The sequence below is a fragment of the Nomia melanderi genome, chromosome 3 (genome assembly GCF_051020985.1).
Source record: "Nomia melanderi isolate GNS246 chromosome 3, iyNomMela1, whole genome shotgun sequence".
In the NCBI taxonomy this organism is placed as follows: Eukaryota; Metazoa; Arthropoda; class Insecta; order Hymenoptera; family Halictidae; genus Nomia; species Nomia melanderi.
The window spans coordinates 4254859-4274847 of record NC_135001.1 but is presented as its reverse complement, the minus strand read 5'-3'; the positions used below and the strand labels follow the sequence as shown (position 1 = coordinate 4274847).

The window sequence follows — 19989 nt, the reverse complement described above, 5'->3', positions numbered from 1 at the left end:
AATAAGTACACGTTGATTAAGAAATCAGCAAATTACAGTTTTATTATCAATTCTCTGTTTGATTTTAAAAGCACTACTTCCAGAAAATGGCATTTAGAATTTCAACCACTCGTTTTATAATCTCTCTTGCAACTGTTCTCATCAAATTAACATCGTCCACAACAGTCTGCTGTTAAAAGAATTCTATATCCATTATAAAACATTCGTATCCATCGTTTAGCGCAACATTGGTAACAGAATAATAATATAAAATTTCTTTGTCACTCATATTACCATCAGTATTCAAAACCAAAGCACACAGTGCGACTCAAAAACTAATAAACTACCCTTGTAACACAGTTTCAGCATTTCACAGACAACACATATCACATTTAATAAAACATTCCAAGCACAAACAAATATACAAATACAAGACTCAAACTCAATATCATAAAACCAAGCATACTATCTACACACCAGATTCTACGAACCAAAAAATTTCCAAAGTAACCTGAATAAGCAAGGACCAAAAAAGTCAATTTCCACCCTTAACACTAACTATACCAACACTTTGTATATACATATTACTGTTATAACCAATAAAATAACTGGTTACAAGATAAAGATAAACAAGTTCGATAACAAAGTGTTCTTAGTGAAAATAAAAACAACATGAAAGACAAAAATTCAAACACTGATTAACCAGGAAATATAGGAATTAACATAAATGAACGAGAGAAGGCACAGAATTTTTAATCAACATTATTTCTATCGAAGGTGTTAAAGGACACCTTTCGAAATATTAACTTAAAATTATTTCCTCAGTTGAATAATTTGTTGTCGATTAAATTTTGGGCATTTCATAGTTAACTTCGTAATCATTAAGTCAAAGTCGAGAAACCAATTCGGAGTATATGACTAAGCTCGGAAAATAATTTCAAGTTAAAATTCCAAAATCTTCCGACACCTCCGCTAGAAATATTGTTGAAAACCGGTTCACGATTAGCGTGAAAAACCTCGTCGAAAATAAAGTAACAATCTCGAGTCCTCAGGGATATTCTTCAGCTCCGAATACCACGCTCTCGTGTTTGTCGTAAACGCGTGAAATCCGTCGTCAATTGATAACAGTATCCTGTGTGAATCAAACGAGAAAGACGATCAGCGGCGGAACGACGGAACAGAGACACACCGGCAGATACATAGGTAGTAGGTATGTAGGTAATAACTTGTTTACCCGGCCCGGTGCAGGCGTGTCTGTGCGACGAGGAACGGAGAAAAGCGAAGGGAGTAGAAAATGAGTGGATTTTCATTGCAGTTTAATCCAGCCGCCCCACCGAGCCCCGCCCCGCACCGCCGCCGAGCCCGTCGACGGTATTCTAAACGGCGATACTCTCGAAGGCAACTCTTGTCGCTTGGGGTGACGATATTACATTCCTCGATCGTGACGAAAACAGCCTGAGCGATGCAGCTTTTCGAGCCTGTGAACCACCCCAATGCCTGCCTCAGCACGTGTTTTTAATTCCTCTCCGCTATAACCTCCGCCGCCCTCCTTCCGGAAAATATTTTCATTTTTTTCCTTTCCACGCCTGCTCCCGTTTTCGTTCTTCGCGTTTCCCTTTTGTACAGGACTGCGTTGCAGACTACGTCGCGTCCTTTTTCTGCTGATGAAGCTTGATTGTTAACACTTTGCACTCAAAGGGTTTTTCGCTAGAAATAATTACCTGTTTTCGATGAAATGTTGGTAATATTTTTTAGAATTGATAGAACTAGGAATCATGGGTAGAAAAATTGATAAGTCGGGGAACAGAAGTGTTTTATTTTAATATTTTATGTGCAAATAGAAATCGTGGGTAGAAAAATTGATAAATCAGGGAATAGAACTGTGCTATTTTAATATTTGATTTGGAACATACCACATCATTTAATGGGAAATATTGAATTTTATCATTTTGCTACTTGAACTAAGTGGCGATTGAGAGTCGTCTCTTGAGTGCAAAGGGTTAACATTGCATACTTGTAACAGGAAGACACTTGGCTATGGAATTTTGATAAATACCAGAACGTTTAAGAAAATATTGAATTTGATTAGAATTAATCGTATATTTAAAATATATTACATAATAATATGATGAGAGGTGTTCGTTGAGAATTACATTAATCAACATTAATGCTTTAACAGTGGAGATATTGAGTAGGTGGATTAATTATTTCCGATTTTCTTGAAAAACTTGCAAGAGTTTATTGAAGTTTCGGTGGAATTGTATAGTTTGGATTATGTATTGCTAGAAGAATTTGTTTAATAATTTCTTGGTATGTTATTCGTATGTTTTCAATGATTATAAAGGAAAGAAGTTAATATCTTTGGCCTTTGCTTCGATTTAATTTCAGATTACTAAATTATATTTTTATCTGTAATGTTTATGTTCAATATTATAATATTTCTAAATCGAAATTAGACATGAAGAAAACATTGGCACTTTCGTTTCAACTTGATGATCCTCGATGATGTAAATAAATTAGACCATACAATAATATGATAAATTAAGATGCATAAATAATAAATAGATACAAATTTTACGTGGACGATGATTAGTGATTTGAATGATACAAACATTAAGTATGCTTTGTAGCCGTGTCTCAAACTAAATTAAAAAGAAAGATCGCAGAATACTTGGATCGCAGCAGCATTTTAATGGCAGCGGTACTTTAAAATAGCTTTGGGGCATGAAGGGTTGAAGAAACAGGACTTAAACGGAAACTTATTTCTTCTTTTAAAAGTTTTAATGAGTTGAACAGGAAATGATAGTATTCCTGAATTCTTCTAGATTTTTTATCATCGCAGATCCAACGAATTTGCAATTTCAATTTCCGAGTGAAAAATGTTTATACGTTTCTCGAATTTTTATCGAAACCATTCGCTAGAAAAATAATAAGACATAATATATTACGCTATCATTGATTAATCACTTTTTGTCTTAACATTCCTGGTAAATACACACTCTCTTTCAACAGCATCTACATAACTGTAATGGTTATTTAAAGGGAAGCGAGGAGGCTCTCTCTTAATTATCACCGGCATCGAAAAGCCTGTTAATTGGCTGTCGGATAAAAAGGTATTAAGTAACTCGTTTTGAATTTCCGTCGAAGGAATTTAGATCGCTAGGTAAGCAGATTATGCTAGGAAGAAAATCTTTCCTTTTTCATGTAGTACTTGATGATTTAAGAAAATGTAATATTCTTCATGGAAAATAAACTAGAATGAAGTAAGCTTTAATAGTTCTCTTAATTTGAACAATTCTTTTCTTTCATACGGTGCAATCAAGAATGTCGTATGTAGAGTATTGCATGATACGTTGACGACATTATCGCATTAACAAGTAACTAATGTTGCATTATCTCAAGCTGGTTGCAAGCAATCAAATCGTGGGTGATAAAACAAATGATAACGGCCTAGATTCAGGGTCGAGGTGAGATTGTATTTCACAGATGCTTCGCATCGCGTGATTGCTTGTTTGATCAGTAATATCTGCGTTTTTCGAATTTTTTCTCGATTTATTGGTATACATTCCAAACATTAATTACCGTTCAATATACTTCGAAGTCACTCACATATACACGTCCTTAATTATTCCACGCAATCCTATATTCCTATCATACTCAAAACCAAATTCTGAACTGAACAAATCTGTCATTTCTAAATAAATAAAAATTATTAACCTATAGAAGCGAACAAGATAAATACAAAATTCTAATGCCCTCATCAACGAATCTTAAAATCAAGACGAATCTTTCACAAAACACCCTCTAATAATTTCTATTTAACACTAAAACTAAGTTCACCCTCATCAAACCACGATGTGACTTCGGGTCACATTTGAACTTTTTACTTAAATCTTTCGACTATTTCATATTGCATTTCCAACAGTTTTTTGGGGTTTTTAAAATTCGGGCTCTATAAACAAAAACAATAACATTTTAATCGTTCCTTTTATTCTCATAAGTGACTGAGAATCACATCGTGGTATGATTAGGGTTAAATTGACTTTTTGAAATTCCTCTATAGAAACTCCAAGAGTGCATCTATTAAGACTTCAATTGATTTACAATTCAGCTTTCGTATTGATAAATTAATTTTTTTAATAATTTCTCATAGAAGCATTCGTTATCTTTTTAATAATTACAACAAAAAGACATCAGGAATGGGTGATTTCGACCCGCCCGGTAGGTTTAGTGTTAAAAGAACCATAGTCATAATTTTTTCGTTTCATGGAATATATTTCGAAAGTCCAGTATTCCTTCACGCGGCAAGCGGTCCGCGATGATTCAAGATGGCGTCGGAGCACAAATTGTCTCTCATGAAGCGGCGAGTACACAGGTATCCCCCAATCGATTCGCTATTAGTCCGCCCCGTGTAATGAATCTCTTTCCCATCGTCCTAATTGTCAACTGCCGGCACGTTATTTACTCGAACGAGCGTGGAATTATGAAAGGGAGAGACAACCCGCCGGGACCCCACTCTCCTCTGCGCGATGAAGACGGGCTGCACCATCTCCGATGGCACGGTCGCCTCGTATCCGTGGTGACAATACAAACCGAAACAAACACTTGGCGGCACGTGAGCGGCACGTGTCGGCCAGGATATATTACATTCCGAATGCACACACACTTGACGAACGATTAAAGGGGTGTACACGGCCGAAGTGGCCGCGATCGTGACAACGATGAACACGACCGTGGCCTTTCTTCCTACTTTGTCGGCCAGTGTCGATGAGAACCCGTCGCTTCGCGGCCTGGATACTCTCGACCCCGACCGTTCCCCACAACGCCTGTGGACGAAACCCCCAAATTCAAATATTCGTGTAACGAACATTGTAGGTTTCCAATGCGTTGCCGAGTAACCTGTGCCATACCAAATGAATTTTATTTGAAAAATCAATATTTGTGCGAATAAACTCTGTTTCTTTTGTTGTAAACAAAAATATAATTATCATATGTTCAGCTCTATACCTTGAGTTTTCTCTAGAAAACGGCCATTTGGCCGCACTGTGGACAAAACGCCGAAATTTGACTATTTCGTGCTATACAAAATGAATTTCATTTGAAAAATCTAAATTTTGTGCGAGTAAACTCTGTTTCTTTGTTGTAGACAAAAATAACCATCATATGTTTAAGTGTATATCTTGAGTTTTGTCCAAAAAACGACCATTTGGCTGCACTGTGGACAAAACGACGAAATTCGTCTATTCGCGTAACGAAAATTGAAGGTTTCCAATGCGTTGCTGGGTAGCCTGTTGCTATACAAAATGAATTTCATTTGAAAAATCTAAATTTTGAGTAAACCCTGTTTCTTTGTTGTAAACAAAAATATAACTATCATATGTTTAGCTCTATACGCCTTTTGTCGGAAGCATTTGTTTGTGGCACTCGTACTTTTGAAGTTATTGAATTTTCTCCAGAAAACGGCCGTTTAGCCGCATTGTGCAACGATTCTTCGCTCGCTCTGTCCAACTTTCGAGATTTCTGCTAACTCTTTCAGGTACACGATTTTAAAGAAAAAAACAACCCAAGCTGCACAGAATTCGTTGTACCACACAATTCGCCAACCTTAATCGCAACCGTCTCAACAGCTTACTAATGGGTTTTGACTTGTACAAATTTTCGTTTTCACTTGTTTACGCATTTATCGTTAGTTCGTAGCACTCCCAATTGGATGAACAACGTTAAGTAAAATTTTAAACTGTACGACTATGAGTCACTTCAACTTTTCGAGGTGGATTAAAATATACACCACCACGAATAAAAAAGCTAAATAAAGGATGGGACAGTTTTTAACCCACCTAATCCCAAAAAATCCTTTACCATACAGTGACGAGTGAGTCTCTCGATGAAAATTTCTAGATTAACACTGGAACTACCAAGCATTTAATACAATTCATGTGTAATCACTATGCAACTTGTAACAATAGATTATTTTCTGTTTCTTCAGACGTTCATTGTAGTATTCAAGTGAAACTATTTATTTTCAAGATCATTTCAAATAATCAGTGCTTTTGATATATTAAATTGCGATAATTGTAATAATTGCGGAACAGAAAAACCGAAACCAATCATTTTTACTGGCACTGTATGATTTATTTCTGATCTTCGCCACGAGTCTGACATAATATTATACTTCAACAGGTGATAAATAATATTTAATAAACGTCAATGTTGTCAATTGCCCACGGATCAAATTAAAAATCTATTCTGTTACTGCCAATGTATTATGTTCAAAATAAATGTACATTTACTGTGGAATGGAACATTTTCTGCGTTCCTTCCAAATCGTCGATGACGAAATGTGACACGAACTTAGCAACGAAAGCAGATAATGCAAGTGTCAGACTCATAGTGAAAGTTATATTATTTTCATATAAATCACAACGATTCGAAAAACTGTGAAAAAGTGCTTTAACCGATATCAATCTGTAGGAAATAAAATTTATTTACAAATTTTTAAGAAATAAAAACTGATGGAACCGAGACATTCATTTCTAGTCAAATTCACCTGAGCTGTGCACAAGGATTAAAACAAAGATCGACAACGTTTTCATTCACAATAGTCAGAACTATTGTAAACAATGGGGTCTCAACAAATCCCTGGAAAATAATAAAACAACTGTTACGTTAACCGTACATTCAAACTATTAATTGAAAGTAAGAATCGGATGTAATCTGGACAAAAAACGCAGGTTTCGCTGTTCATTAATCGAGTTAAGATAATTACTTCAATTGTAAAGTGAGATACCACTTCAACGTAAATAGATAAGAGCTCGTTGGATCGTATATACAATAGAATAAATACGTGTGTACGATTTTCAGTGGATAAGTAACTACCTTATCGTACGTGGACTGGTGTTGCACTGAAGCACATCGAAATGAGTGCGACCGGTATACTTAACAGTACTTTATTGTTGACATTATTACACGTTATTATAAATCTATCATTTTGACACGTATAATACTTACTAAATCTACAGAGACAAGTTTTAACGGTAAACCTATAACTAAACGTACAATATGGCGTCAGTACTTATTTAGTAAAGGAACAAACAGACGTATCGCTTGACTTTTCCTCACAATACCTTAACACGATATCAGGGACTCGATGCCATTAGTAAAATATACATCGTTCAAACAATATTCTTAATCGTGGATTACTCTTTCACCTTCGCCTGGCCTGCCGTGTTACGCCATTTTTTTGTCCCGTTTCTGCAGCGCACACAAAAATCTCAGTCCAGTCGACATTACAGATTTCCACGTAAAGAACGCAGATTTTCAAAACTGCTTGCCCTCTCTTCGTCGATCAGCTTAAATCATAGAAACAAAGTTTCAACGAGTCTACAGAAGTTCGGCAAGATGGTGTTCCGAGGATAGGAACACCGTGAACGAAATTTCATGCATCTTGAACGATTAACCATATTTATCGAACAAAATCCTATTCCTTTCCTCATCCAAGCATGAGCATTGTCGAGTGTAAAATCTTATTGAGATATCTGTCTCTTTCAAAATGGCGGGGGAGTAGAGTCGGCGACCGTTCAATTCGCGAAATGTCCCGCCGAATAAACGATCGATCGCGTGGAAGTAATTTTCCACGCAGGAATCACACGAACGGTCTTGCTGGTCGCGTTGATAGCCAGATTTGTTTCTGAAAATCTTGCGCACCGTAGTTAGCAGAACAATTTCCCTTATCATGGAGAGGATCGCTCTGCGAGCGCGCGAGCCTCGTAATCAGTTTTGCATAAATGTTGACGATAACGAAAATAACACAGGATTCCCGGCTCGCCTTGAGCGACCCCGCGAAGAAAAAGAAATTCGGTTTGCCGACGTAAACCTTCTAACGCTGGATTCACGGACATTCGTACGGTTTGTTCTATCGTTCTTGGGAACATTGATGTTCGTTCATTTCGATCTTGGAAATTAGAGGTTTAACAGTGTACAATTAAGAAACACGTTCGCGTAACTGCATCAAAATCGACACAAACATCTGTTGAATAATGTTTATAAAATTCAGTATGAGTCAAATTGACTGGTACCGTAAATCTAGTGAATTAACACGTTGACCGCCACGAGAATTTTGAGCGTTTTGTATATCTTTTTCCTTTATACTGCAACAAACAGAGGCAAGTGGTATTAGAATTAGTTATTAACGGTTTAAGATGTACTGTTTTATTACCCATGCTACTAAACATTTTGATTCGACATCATTTTTATCCTTATAATCGTTTTCAAGCAATTTGTAACAGTCATCGGTGACCACCGTGGCGGTCAACGTGTAAACTGTGCGTTTTCCAAACGACTCGTGACGAATTCAATTGATACAGTGAACATTGGACAACTATATGCTTCAATATCGCGCGGTTCGTATTGGTACGAACATTGCGGTTCGGTAGAGCATGATTACTCGTCGAATGAAGACGAAAACGAAGAGCTAATGAGAAACGAACCTAAACTTGGATGATGTGTTAACGGCTCATCCTTAATTAACCCTTTGCACTCGGAAGTTTTTCATTAGAAATATTTTATTTTCTGATGAGATAAAGACGATATTTTGTGGAACTCGAAGAGAAATCATACGTACATGGAGGAACAAAGTTTTTTTATTTCACTATTTTTCAAATTGATGCGTTATATAAGGTATAATATGAAATATCAAATTTTATAGTTTTACAATGTGAAATCATGTGGTGAGTGAAATCACCTCTCGAGTGCAAAGGATTAATATTCATACGCGAGACGTATTAATACAATAGAAAGTGTAATAGAAAGTATTTCTATTTGCAATGAAAGATTCTGAGAGTATACCGAACAGAGAGTAAACGAGTTGATTGTAATCGATGTAAATTGAAACGAGCAAAATGACCCGCATTTAACGTGCTGAAAGGTTGATGATTTAGTGTTGACACACATGTGGATACAATGTTCGCGAACGGATCGCGAGAACAGACTGATTTACGCCCGATTCACCGTCTCGAGGCAAGCCAGCCTTCGTGTGCAAATATTATTTCTTCTATTTTTCCGGCTAACGGTTCTCCATTATTTACGGTACTATAAACAATTACAAAATAACGTTCTCGCGGCGTCCTCTCCGACGAGCTGAAATCCTCGTGCACTGTTTGATTTAAATTCCGACCGTCAGTGATCATTCGTGTCATAAAAATAACGAATAAATATATTTATACATTTTCATCGGTGAATTTCTCCTTCACCTCGTCCTAAATGATCGAACGATCGAGGTAATGATTATTTGAAGAGTGCATAGGGAGCGAAAATAATGATATTAAGCGTACCAACGAATAATCTATCATATTTAATCGAATACGGTTCGCATCTTCGGAAGAATGATCAAATCAAGAACTGTAAAAAGAATAATTCATCAATTATGTCGAAGATCAGAGTTTCCTCGACTCTTCCAGCTCAAAGGTAGGAGAATGCATTGAATTTACACTGTAACGCCATTTTATGGAAACAAGTAACAGATTATTTATTGGTACATTTAATACAATGTTCACTTCCAGTGATAGTAATAACTAGACTGCGCACTTTGTGTCTACAATATCTACACGCGAACGTGTAAAGCGCAATCGAACGAAAGCTACGGCACAGGTTAATAAATAAATCGCATCTTCACAAAATGAAATTTTCTTGTAACAGATACAGTAACTAAGGAAATCATCGTTTCTCTTAAACACAAGCAGCCTATTTATTGTAATCAATCGAATCGTCCTTAAAAAGAGGAGGAAAGAGTAGGAATGAGAATAACCTGCCACGCGGAGAGAAGATTACGATAAAAATTGATATTCTTTTAATGAAACGAAACGCGGGTTTCACTGATTCACCGCGTTGCGTCATGTTTTACCTTATCTCGCAAATTGTCATCCCATACCGAGGAAAATTCGCTGGCGGGCCCGTGTGTGTGCGTGCGCTCGTCATGGATGCGTATCGTCGAGGGGATTAATTGCAAATTATTCCATTCTTTTTCCCCGTGGATCTTTGTGCGCGCGTTTCGAAATGTTCACGGTGGATCCGGACGTGCCGACATTAAAACTCGTCGACGGGCTTCGTCCGTTCGCGATTTCCCTCTCTTTCCTCCCGTCTTTGTACACGCGATTGTATTGGATCGCTCGAAAATTTCGGGACCGAGCAGACCTCTTTGTTCGAAACCGGCATTAATGCGCGCCGATCGATCGGGGCAAATCAAGAGAAAGGTAATACACGACGGGACAAAAGGCTTCCGGCCATTCAACGGTTTGTTTTTGTAAAATAAATTGGAATATCCTATGGATCGGGTAGAGTTTCGTTAACGATGAGTAATCGATATAATATGTTTTCAATTAATCGAATAATTTTGAAGTCTTGCAGATTATTTTATTGTATTGTTTCCTGTTCTTTTTATTACCTTGGCGCTCGGGATTTGTTATCGTGCGAGAGAAATAATATACGTTCGATAAATCGAGAAATCCCAATCGGATCGTTGAATGCTATGTAATTTTGTTCTGTGATATTGGTAAATGGTTTGATGATACTAATACAAGGAGTAATCGAATTGCCACATTATTCCAGAGGATTTGTTCTTGAATCAAATTGTACCTTCGAATAATCATCGTTTACAAAGTGCGGCGAGCCAAGAATGTTATCAGAAAATCAGGAGAACGAACGAGAGATCTTGATCATCAATTTATTATCGTAATATCGTTAATAAATATCCGACTTACACAGCTCGAAGAGTTCGCTAACTATCGCATACCTTATCGAACGATGTAATCGTTTGAATCCGCGGGCGCTGTAACGTACATTCCAATCACGGCGGGTACGTTAACTCGATTCTCCGATCCAAACGATTAAACCCGAATTTTCTCGCGTAGCGAGGTCCTCTCCCTACCAAGAGACACTTTGCCGTTGCCGATCAAACATTTTTACACGTCTAGCGTTAATTTATTGCAGCTTATAAAAACTCTCATCCATTGCACGAACGAAATGATAATTAAAAAAAAACAAACAGAACAGAAACGGAAAATAACGTAGAATTCTTAATGATATTTTCGACACGTTACATATGAAACAGGTACGAAAACATCGATCGATCGAAATAACAAATGTTCCTTCAACTCGTCCCCTATGTGCACTATAAACGTCTATTTGACCAAAAACACACGACGACTCGAGTTTTACATTAAATCCTTCGAAAAGAATTGACCTCCCCTTTCTCTCTATTCCTTTCATTCTCTCTTTCTCTCTCTAGCGCTTCAACATTCTCTCTCTCTCTCTCTCTCTCTCTTACTCACTCTCACGTAAACAATAGAAAGCTGAGCAAAGGTTTGTCCGGGGGTGTGTATTTACAGTGCCGATATTAATCGATCGTTTACAAACGAGCCGACGCGATGAATCTACTTCTCCGTTCAGGAGACCGAGAACCACCGAACTCGAAAAACGAAGAACGAGAAACGAGAACAGAAAATCTGGCTCCCAAGGGGCGCAGGTAATCACTAGGGATCGGCCGGTACGAACAGGAGGGGGTGTTCTCTGTATATTAAACAAACCACTACACTATTGCACTACACTTGCTCTTTTTTTTACAATTATTCAAATCTATCCGCGTCTTTATACACAAAACGTACGTGTCGGTAATCATTTACTTCGCGGCGAGTCCTTGTTCGCCTAATATTTCGCTCGATACCTGCAGGATCGGTTTCACTTTCTTCACTGGTTTCTGGACTCGTCTCCGATCCTCGTGGCGTTGAAACGCATGATCAGATATCCGAGTCCGATCACGGACAAACCGCGGAAATCGTTCGAGGCAAGGAAACTGGCAATCGAGTCCCGATCTCCCAATCAATCTCAGTCCCAGAATCCTCCTCAAATTCTTATATACTTTCACGTTGTACGGTTCCTCGACATCAACGAAAATCGAGCGTTTCGATCGAGTATCTCCCGATGCAATTTCTCCGGAGTCGAAAGAGATCAAAATCCTTGGACCCAGCAGCCAAGCAATCGTCTACCAAGATCGCAGCCCTTAAACGTCATCCGCAGTCCTCGAGCCGGGTTCCCAGAGCATGGGAAAATAGTTCTCGACACAGAAGACTGAATCTCGATCGCCAGAACCAAAACTCGAAAATCTCCTACCCTTGGGTCCTCTAAACCAGAGGCGAGAACGCGGACGCCTGACTCCTGATCTCCCTGTGCTCCGTCGGGCTGAGATCCAGCAGACCGCCGCAGTTCTGATCGTTCGCGGCTTGCTTCCCGATCAGAGCGTCGATGCTGAAGTTCCTCTTCTTGTCGACGGGCGGGTGACTCGTCTGCATCGCCGTCGGCGTCCTCGCTGGCGCAGGGTCCATCTGCCTGATGGGCGGCGCGGTGATGGGCACCGGTTTGTACAGCGGAGGCGGTGGCTCCAGGAATCCTCCGAGCTTCAAGGCCTCCAGAGTCGAAGGAGAGAAGTCGAGCAGAGGCAGTCCAGGTGGCGGGGACAGGTACGCTGCGCTGGGATAAGTCAGCGCGCCCGGATGACTGCCGCCGCCGCCGGGACAAGGTCCTCTATCGCCGCAGATAGCGAAAGTAGCCATGATAGCCCTGTCGCGGAGGACGTAATGCGGCGGAGGCCTCTTGTACCTCTTCCTGCGACGCAGGAAGCTACCGTTGTCGAACATGTCCTCGGCTAGAGGGTCTAGCGTCCAGTAGTTCCCTTTTCCGGGATTGCCCGGCTCGCGGGGTATCTTGATGAAGCAATCATTCAAGGAGAGGTTGTGTCTGATGGAGTTCTGCCATGCCGGGAACTTGTCGTGGTAATACGGGAACCGGGACATGATGAACTCGCAGATGCCGCTCAGGGTGAGCTTTTTGTGGGGCGACTGGAGGATCGCCATTGTGATCAACGCTATGTACGAGTAAGGGGGTTTGATCGCGGACGACGACATCTTGTCGTTCCCGTAGGTAGCCGCCTGACTAGGCGAGCTGTTCTTCTGCTGCCCGTTCGCGGACATCATGCTGTAGTTCTTTTTGCTGCGGCTGCCGCCGCGGTTCCTCGAGGAGGTCGTGGCCGGCACCGGGGAACTCGGGATTATCGGGCTCGACGACGACTGGGACGGTGACAAATCGTTCTTGTCGAGACTCACCGGGTCCACGATCATGCTGCTGCTGTCGGAGTCCCGGTCGCTGTCCGCGCAGCCGTCGCACGATAGGTTCGACATCATCATCCCACGCGGCTCCATCGTGATCGCTTCATGGGCAGGCTCGCGGGACAGGAGTTGCAGGCTAATGTTCGCGTTCATCGGGGACCGATCTGCGATCACCTCTAGATCTCATCATTCGGTTACTCGCGCACGGTTCTGACGAGCCCCGGATGCCGGTGTTACCCGCCACGTGTCCCTTCGGCTCGTCCTCGGTATCGAGTAGTCCGTCAGATCGCGAGAATGGAGGTGATTTCCGCTCGACGCTGGCAGAGTTGATCGTTGAGACACCGAACGGAATGTATCACGAACGCTCCAACTCCGACATATTTCCCGGAGCAACTGTCACACACCAGCTCCGTACGAATGCTATCTTACGCTAATAGTTTGTTTCCACAACGATAACGGCCGGATTTTTCTACGCCGGTGTACTCTGTCGTCCGCCCGCAGGCAGAGCAACGACGCTGTCTCAAGGATGACGGCCGCGATCACTCGAACCGACGCACTCTGCGGCTCTATCGTCGCTTGTCATCTTTCGGGATCCTCATAACTATTCTCTGTCATGCTCGCGGGTTACACTCGATCATCCTATCGGCAACCAATCGTCGGGTAGTTTGATCCTCAATCGTCTTCAAATAGAATTGTGTCTTCTTCTCTTTGTTTTCCTTCTTCAGTTAGCTCTTCGCGAAGAGACACTTCGAAGCACAAGCTGGTCGAATAATCGGCTACGTGGTTCCCAGGTTTACATCGCCGCGTGAACTGATGTTTCGATCGCGTCAACTTTGATCCCCCGGCGAGCGAGCGAGCGAGCGGTGCGCCGAGGTTAGGTGTACGAAATGCGGTCGAAGCTTATGAGGCACGATTGCGAGTGTGCCAGCACCGTGGAGGACCGTCTACGAGGCGAAATCGTGGGTCGAATTGATTCGAAGTGACTGCTTTGGTCCTACATGGGCGGACCAATGGGCGGGCATTTCAACCCCTACCCGAAGGGATGGCCGAGGGGGGTTGCGCGCGCCCCTCCACACCATCCGGGAACGGGTATCCACGGCTCCCTCCATCCTCCTTCAGGGAAAAGAGGAATCGTTGTCGTCACCACCAACGAGGAGAAACCCCCGGAGGGGACGTCGGAGTTAGGAAAATAGCGGGATAGATAAAGGGACTTTCGAGGCGGACCGTGGGGCAAGGGAGGGCGAAATTGTAACACTCCGGGGGCTGCTTTGCTTTGAGCGGCGCGGTAAAGGGAACCAGGCGTTACATACTAATAGAACGTATGAACCGAGGCCATATCGATACTACGGTTCTCGAATGCACGCCGGTCTATGGATTTTCGTTCGAGAGATTGTTGTCGTTTCTATCCGGGAATGGGGATGTTTTTGTGCCCCCCGTAGAACGGAATTTCGGCGATAGTTGGCACCACACAATTTCACGTGAAGCTTATTAGATGCTCAAGGGAAATTGTTGGATGCTGAAGAATTAGGAAAGGTAATCGGTGTAATCTGTCGTTGATGATGATCTTTGAGCATTAGTAGATAATTGGAATGATATATTTCGTGAAGCTTCGAAGCGTTGTAAGCTTAAAGGTGCGTATTGACGTAATAGGGATTCGAAGTTTTTAAATTACAGCGCGGCGTATATTTTACAGCGTTGAATGCCTGGTCGAGATTACTTCTCCCATTATTAAACCCTGTTCCTTGCAAACTTTCTTTCTTTTGATACGCACCCTTTAAGACTTCGCGAACTTCGAATTACTTCGCCGATTCTTCGGCGAAGTAAGCCCGGCACCGTAAATTTTTCACGTTCTTGTGATCGTCGTCGGTGTTTTACCCCTTCGTCTCGGATTCTCTGTGTTTAATGGAGGACACGGCGCAATGAAGTCGCTGTGGATCTTAATTTGCAGTGATTCGCGTTATTCCGTTGGATCGAAGTTGCGAGCGAAATTCATTTTTCGTGGCTATGCCATTTGAGCATAGTGCTGAGGATATAATGGATGATTATTTCTAATCGCGTTGGACAAACTGTTAGGAGCTAAATATTGCGAAGTGTTAGTAAATATTCAGTCTTAAATGTTTATGGAATTGCGTAAAAGTCGAGTCGACCGAGTGAAACCTAGAATGGAGAATATATGGTCAATGTATTAAGCTCGAAAATATGAAATTCCGAAAACATTTCAATCGTAACTCGCTAAACATACAATCTTTTGTGTTTAAATCAATAGTCCTTATCATCAATTGTCTCAAATCTCCTTACTATAATTACCAGATCCTGCGCGCAACCGCAAAGATCAATAATCCGCTCTCCCTCGGTAACAACCGCACTCCACTTCCGGCCGTACTCTCTCTGTCTTTGTCTCTCTCTCCCTCTCTCTCTCACCCTCTCTTTCTCTGTACTGAAAAAAGCGAAACGAAAATGGAAAACTGAAATATACAAGAGTTAATATTTGATTATTGTCTTTGCATATAAATCACATACTTTTTAAACCTTTTATCTCATTATATCGAATCAACCTAAAATAGAAGATAAACTTATTTTAAAACGACATTCGAATATAAATCATTATGACCAATTCACACTGTCAGTCATGCTACCTTAAAAATGGAGAAAAGTTCAAGTGTAACATTTAACACTATCCTGTCATCGAAAGACAATAATCCTAACTAAAAATAGCGTTCAAAATTTAAACAGGAAAATTATGATCTCAACATTCGTCGTGTCAAAATTAAAACTCTGATTACAAATACTCTTATAAAGTGACTCAGAATCAACAGACATATAAGAAACATAAGAAATGTCTGTAATAAAGGAGTTTACTAAAATATTCTAAAATATAAAACTACGTTTAATACTAGAACAACGTACCAGTAAAACTAACTATTATTCTCATTTTTCAATTGCTGATATTATACAAATATTAAATATCCAACACGAATTTCAAAATAAATAGTTTCCTGTGAACATTCCAATGAACATCCAAAGAAATCGACAAAAATCTTGTCACAATTTTACTCGCATTACACGTCAGTCCTACCAAACGCTCGGCGTTTCTAGCATCAACTGAAACCACGAGTCTTCGATACAACCCGAACCTGCAAACGTTAAAACCTTACCTACAAAACCAAACACATTCGATTCCACGCAACTCCTCGAGTGCAATTCTGTTTTCCGCGTGCAAACGGCGCGTGCACACGCACGTGTCGCCCGCGATCCAGCCGAGGAGCCATAGGAGACGACACAGAATTCCCGTTTTCCGTTGCGGTGTGTCAGCGCGCGGAAACGAGTCCGCCAGTCTCCGGGTCCTTGGATTTTCAGCTTCGAAATGGAGAACGATGGGATCCGTGGTATCGCCAACAGAGCGAGCCGGGCTGCACGCATCACGAGTTAACTTCCCTCAGGCAGCTCAAATAGAATCTGTATTACGCCGTGGCGGTACATAGAGTGAGAGAGAATATCTATCCTACGGGGAAAGAGGAACGGAGAGCGGGCCGGAGGGAACGGGAAAGAGAAAGGTAGAAAGTGAGAGCAAGACGGGTGGAGGGACGAAGAGATAGGGGATGCAAAACTGAACAAGGGAGAAGGAGAGCGCAGTATAATGATAGACGGAATACAATAAAACGGAGCAACAGGGATGGCAGATGAAGAGTGGATCGAAAGAGAGGATGCTATTCGCGCGAGAAAGACAGTGGTACTGGAAGAGAGGAACAGAGAGAGGGAGGCAGGGCAAGAGAGAGGGAGAAATGGAGTGGTATAGACGGATGCGTATCTACCTGAGCGCACTATCGGTTCACAGAGCCGAGCAGAGAGCGAATATTGTGTTTACCCATACGCACGGCTTTGCGATGCAAATAATCTGGTATTATTGCACTTACTCCGCGTACCAGCGAGGCTCTTCCCGTGACTAGCGGCCCCGCTTTTGCGCTCCGCTTTCTTCCCCCTCAGCGTTATATTTATTTACACGATATTCATTGTGTATCGAAACATCCTGTTATTGCTGCCTTTTCCATCGACGATCGCGAGCCACGGACTTACGGACCACCGAGGGTTCTCCCGTCCGATAACGCTGCGATATTTTCTACCCCTTCGCGTGCACCCTCGAGCCGATTTCGGCACTTTGTTAGACTGATATTCACCGGGCCGTCGAACGGAATATCAGCCAGTTTACCCGTGGGTCTTGTTGGTTTTCTCTGATCTGTAATTGTGTTGATATTCTTGGTGGTGTAGGATATAGTTTTGTTATTGTGCGATCGGGAGAAAGAAATTTTATAGAGAAATTGGAACATTGAGTAGAGAATGTCAAGACGTGAAGAAGGTGGAAGTCAAATGATAGAAAAACAGTGCTCGAATTATCCAGGCTGTGGCTTTTCGGGTTTTCTGGGAAATTATCGTCAATATGACTTCCGGAAGCCCGTGGCGTGTGTGAGAGAGAGAAAGAGCGAATAAATATAAGGCGTAAGAATAAGAGCGAAAATCTTGTTAAGTATCGCTGTTACTGCGATAGAGTTTACGTTTTGTACACTACCTGATTCTTCTTAAATCTGCATTCTCTGTTGAATTCTATTCTGTCGTGCTCGGTGTTTTTAGAGTAGCTTACTCGTGCATTGAGGGAATCGCAAGAGAGAAATCTTCTATTTCGGGAGTGACGTTTTGAAAAGTAGGTGCATGAGAAAGTGTGGCATAGTTGCATTTTTATTTGAGTGGTTTCAAAGAAAGGGGGAATATAGAGGACAAAGAGCAAACGAATGATCTACAATCAAACAAAGTTTGAGATCGAAAGAAGGTGTGCGAGTAAATCAAGGTTTTCGCAGAGTACTAGCAAATTGGGAGTTAAAATCATTTCTATGGTATACGTTCAATCTTTGAGAATGTAATCAAGTTAAATGATTATTGCTGTAAAAGAATACTAAAAGAAATGATCTGCTAAAAACCACTGTTTTCAAATAAACTTTAAAGATTACACAAGAAACTCAACTTTATCATAGTGTAGTCGCAAAGAACATTTGAGTGGTCATGTCAAAGAAAGAAAAGACAAGGAGGAGTCGCGAAGAGATGCGCTCGCCGCGAATAATCCCCAATCGTTGCAGCCTTTCTTAACTTTGTCTTCGGCAAGTGTCAGTGATATGAAGAACCTCGTAAGGTTCACAGGCTCCCTTCCTTTTCACCTTCGTCCCCGATGTCTTTCGCCGATTCAGCGATTACCGCTTTAATCTGAGGTTCCGACTAGGTTAGGTTAGGTCGCCGAAGGGAGAAATAGGCGGCGGTATACTCTACTATAGAACCCTTAGGCGTTCGCCATTCACTTCGCGACGGATTGCGGATTCCACGAGTTCCACTATTCAATTCGATTGCTTCTTATCCTGGACTTTCACGACACGTATTTACCTCTACTGATTCCTTTCCTCCCGATCCCCCTTCAAATAAATCTCGACGATGTCCTTCGAGGGTCCTGCACTCATTACACGATTCCTTTAAAAATTTTTCTGCTCCAAGGTCCCTTGAATCGTTCGACAATCCAACGACTTTCCAATGACTTTCTTCGAAAAGTTTCTTTACGTCTTCAATTGATTTTTCTTTATTTCTATACTAAATCAAATTTATACTACAATATATCTTCAACTGAAACTTCTGTATGTACAGTCTACTAAGACTTATTCACCAGCAGGATAGAAAATAACCCGCAGTCTAATACACCGATGAAATCGTACTACAAAATCGCACAAGCGATGCTCCGGCTAAATTCAATTAAATCATAGCGGCGAGAAGAATTCCGAACTTCCCGAGGAACGAGCTGCAGCTCTTAATTACCCGAAATCAAGAATCGTAAACCGATCGCGCGCCCGCGCGGGGAGGGCAGAACTCTTCCGGGCAACTTTCTCGAAAATGTCTTCGCGTTACATTCCGCGGGGTCCGACTCAAAAGAAACCACGGTGATCGATCCCGAGGTGAAAAGGGGAAGAAGAGGAAGAAGCCGAGGTGGACGCCGGGGGAAGAAGAATCCGTCCGTTTGTGTCGGTTAGCCGCGCGCGCGTCCGCGTCCGTGGCGAAGAAAGGAGCGCGGGCGGCGAAGACCGCTTCGATGCCGAAGAAACAGGGAAAGGAAACGGGCTAAGGGCGGAGTCGGTAAAACGAGAACGATGAAAGAGTGTTTACGGGGCGAGAAAGGGACTGGCTCGGCCGTGGATGACTCGGCCGGGCTTTGCGACGGGAAAGCCGGCAAGATTATGCCGCCATCTTGGATGTTGGTAAATATCTCGTGGCAGAAGAGCCCCTGTCGAGTAAGGGATCCCCCCAGCCATGGGCGGAGAAGTAAGCCGCCGCTCTGCTACTACTAGACAGCCAGCCTCGTTCGACGCTACAGTAGTTGCGCTGTAATCGTCGATGCCGAAGGAGACCAAAGCCACCAAGGAAGTGGGAATCGTCGAAGGGGGCGAGCGAGAAGGAATAGGACGCAAAGAAACACGACGGAGGAGAGGTTGGGGGATGGAGGGTGGGGGATGAAAGGTGGTACCACGAGGTAGGCGGTTGCAAAAGGTAAAGAAGTGCGAGAGGTCTTCGGCACACAAGGCGAATATCCCCGCTACAAAGAATACTGTCGGCTTTGCACCTTTTTCCAAGACACCGTTTTTCCCGCCAGTAGCTCTACCTTTTTTCCTCCGCTGCTACCACCACCACAACTACCACTGCCGCCGTCAACTACCGCCATTGCCACCCCACGTCATTCTTTTCACCTCGCCGTTCCTCCTCGAGAACTCCTCACCGAGGCTCTCTGATCCTCTCTTTTCCGCGACGAGCCTCCTTCGTTCTTTCTTTCCCC

The 19989-nt window shown here is 42.0% G+C and overlaps 1 protein-coding gene across 1 annotated transcript; it reads right to left on the bottom strand.

Annotated features, from left to right (window-relative positions):
- Positions 1-6782: 6782 nt before the first annotated feature.
- LOC116432048 (forkhead box protein D2) lies at positions 6783-14461 on the bottom strand. The gene has a single exon (XM_031988359.2). The coding sequence runs from the start codon at positions 13284-13286 to the stop codon at positions 12153-12155; it is 1134 nt and encodes a 377-aa protein (XP_031844219.1). The 5' UTR covers positions 13287-14461; the 3' UTR covers positions 6783-12152.
- Positions 14462-19989: the final 5528 nt, after the last annotated feature.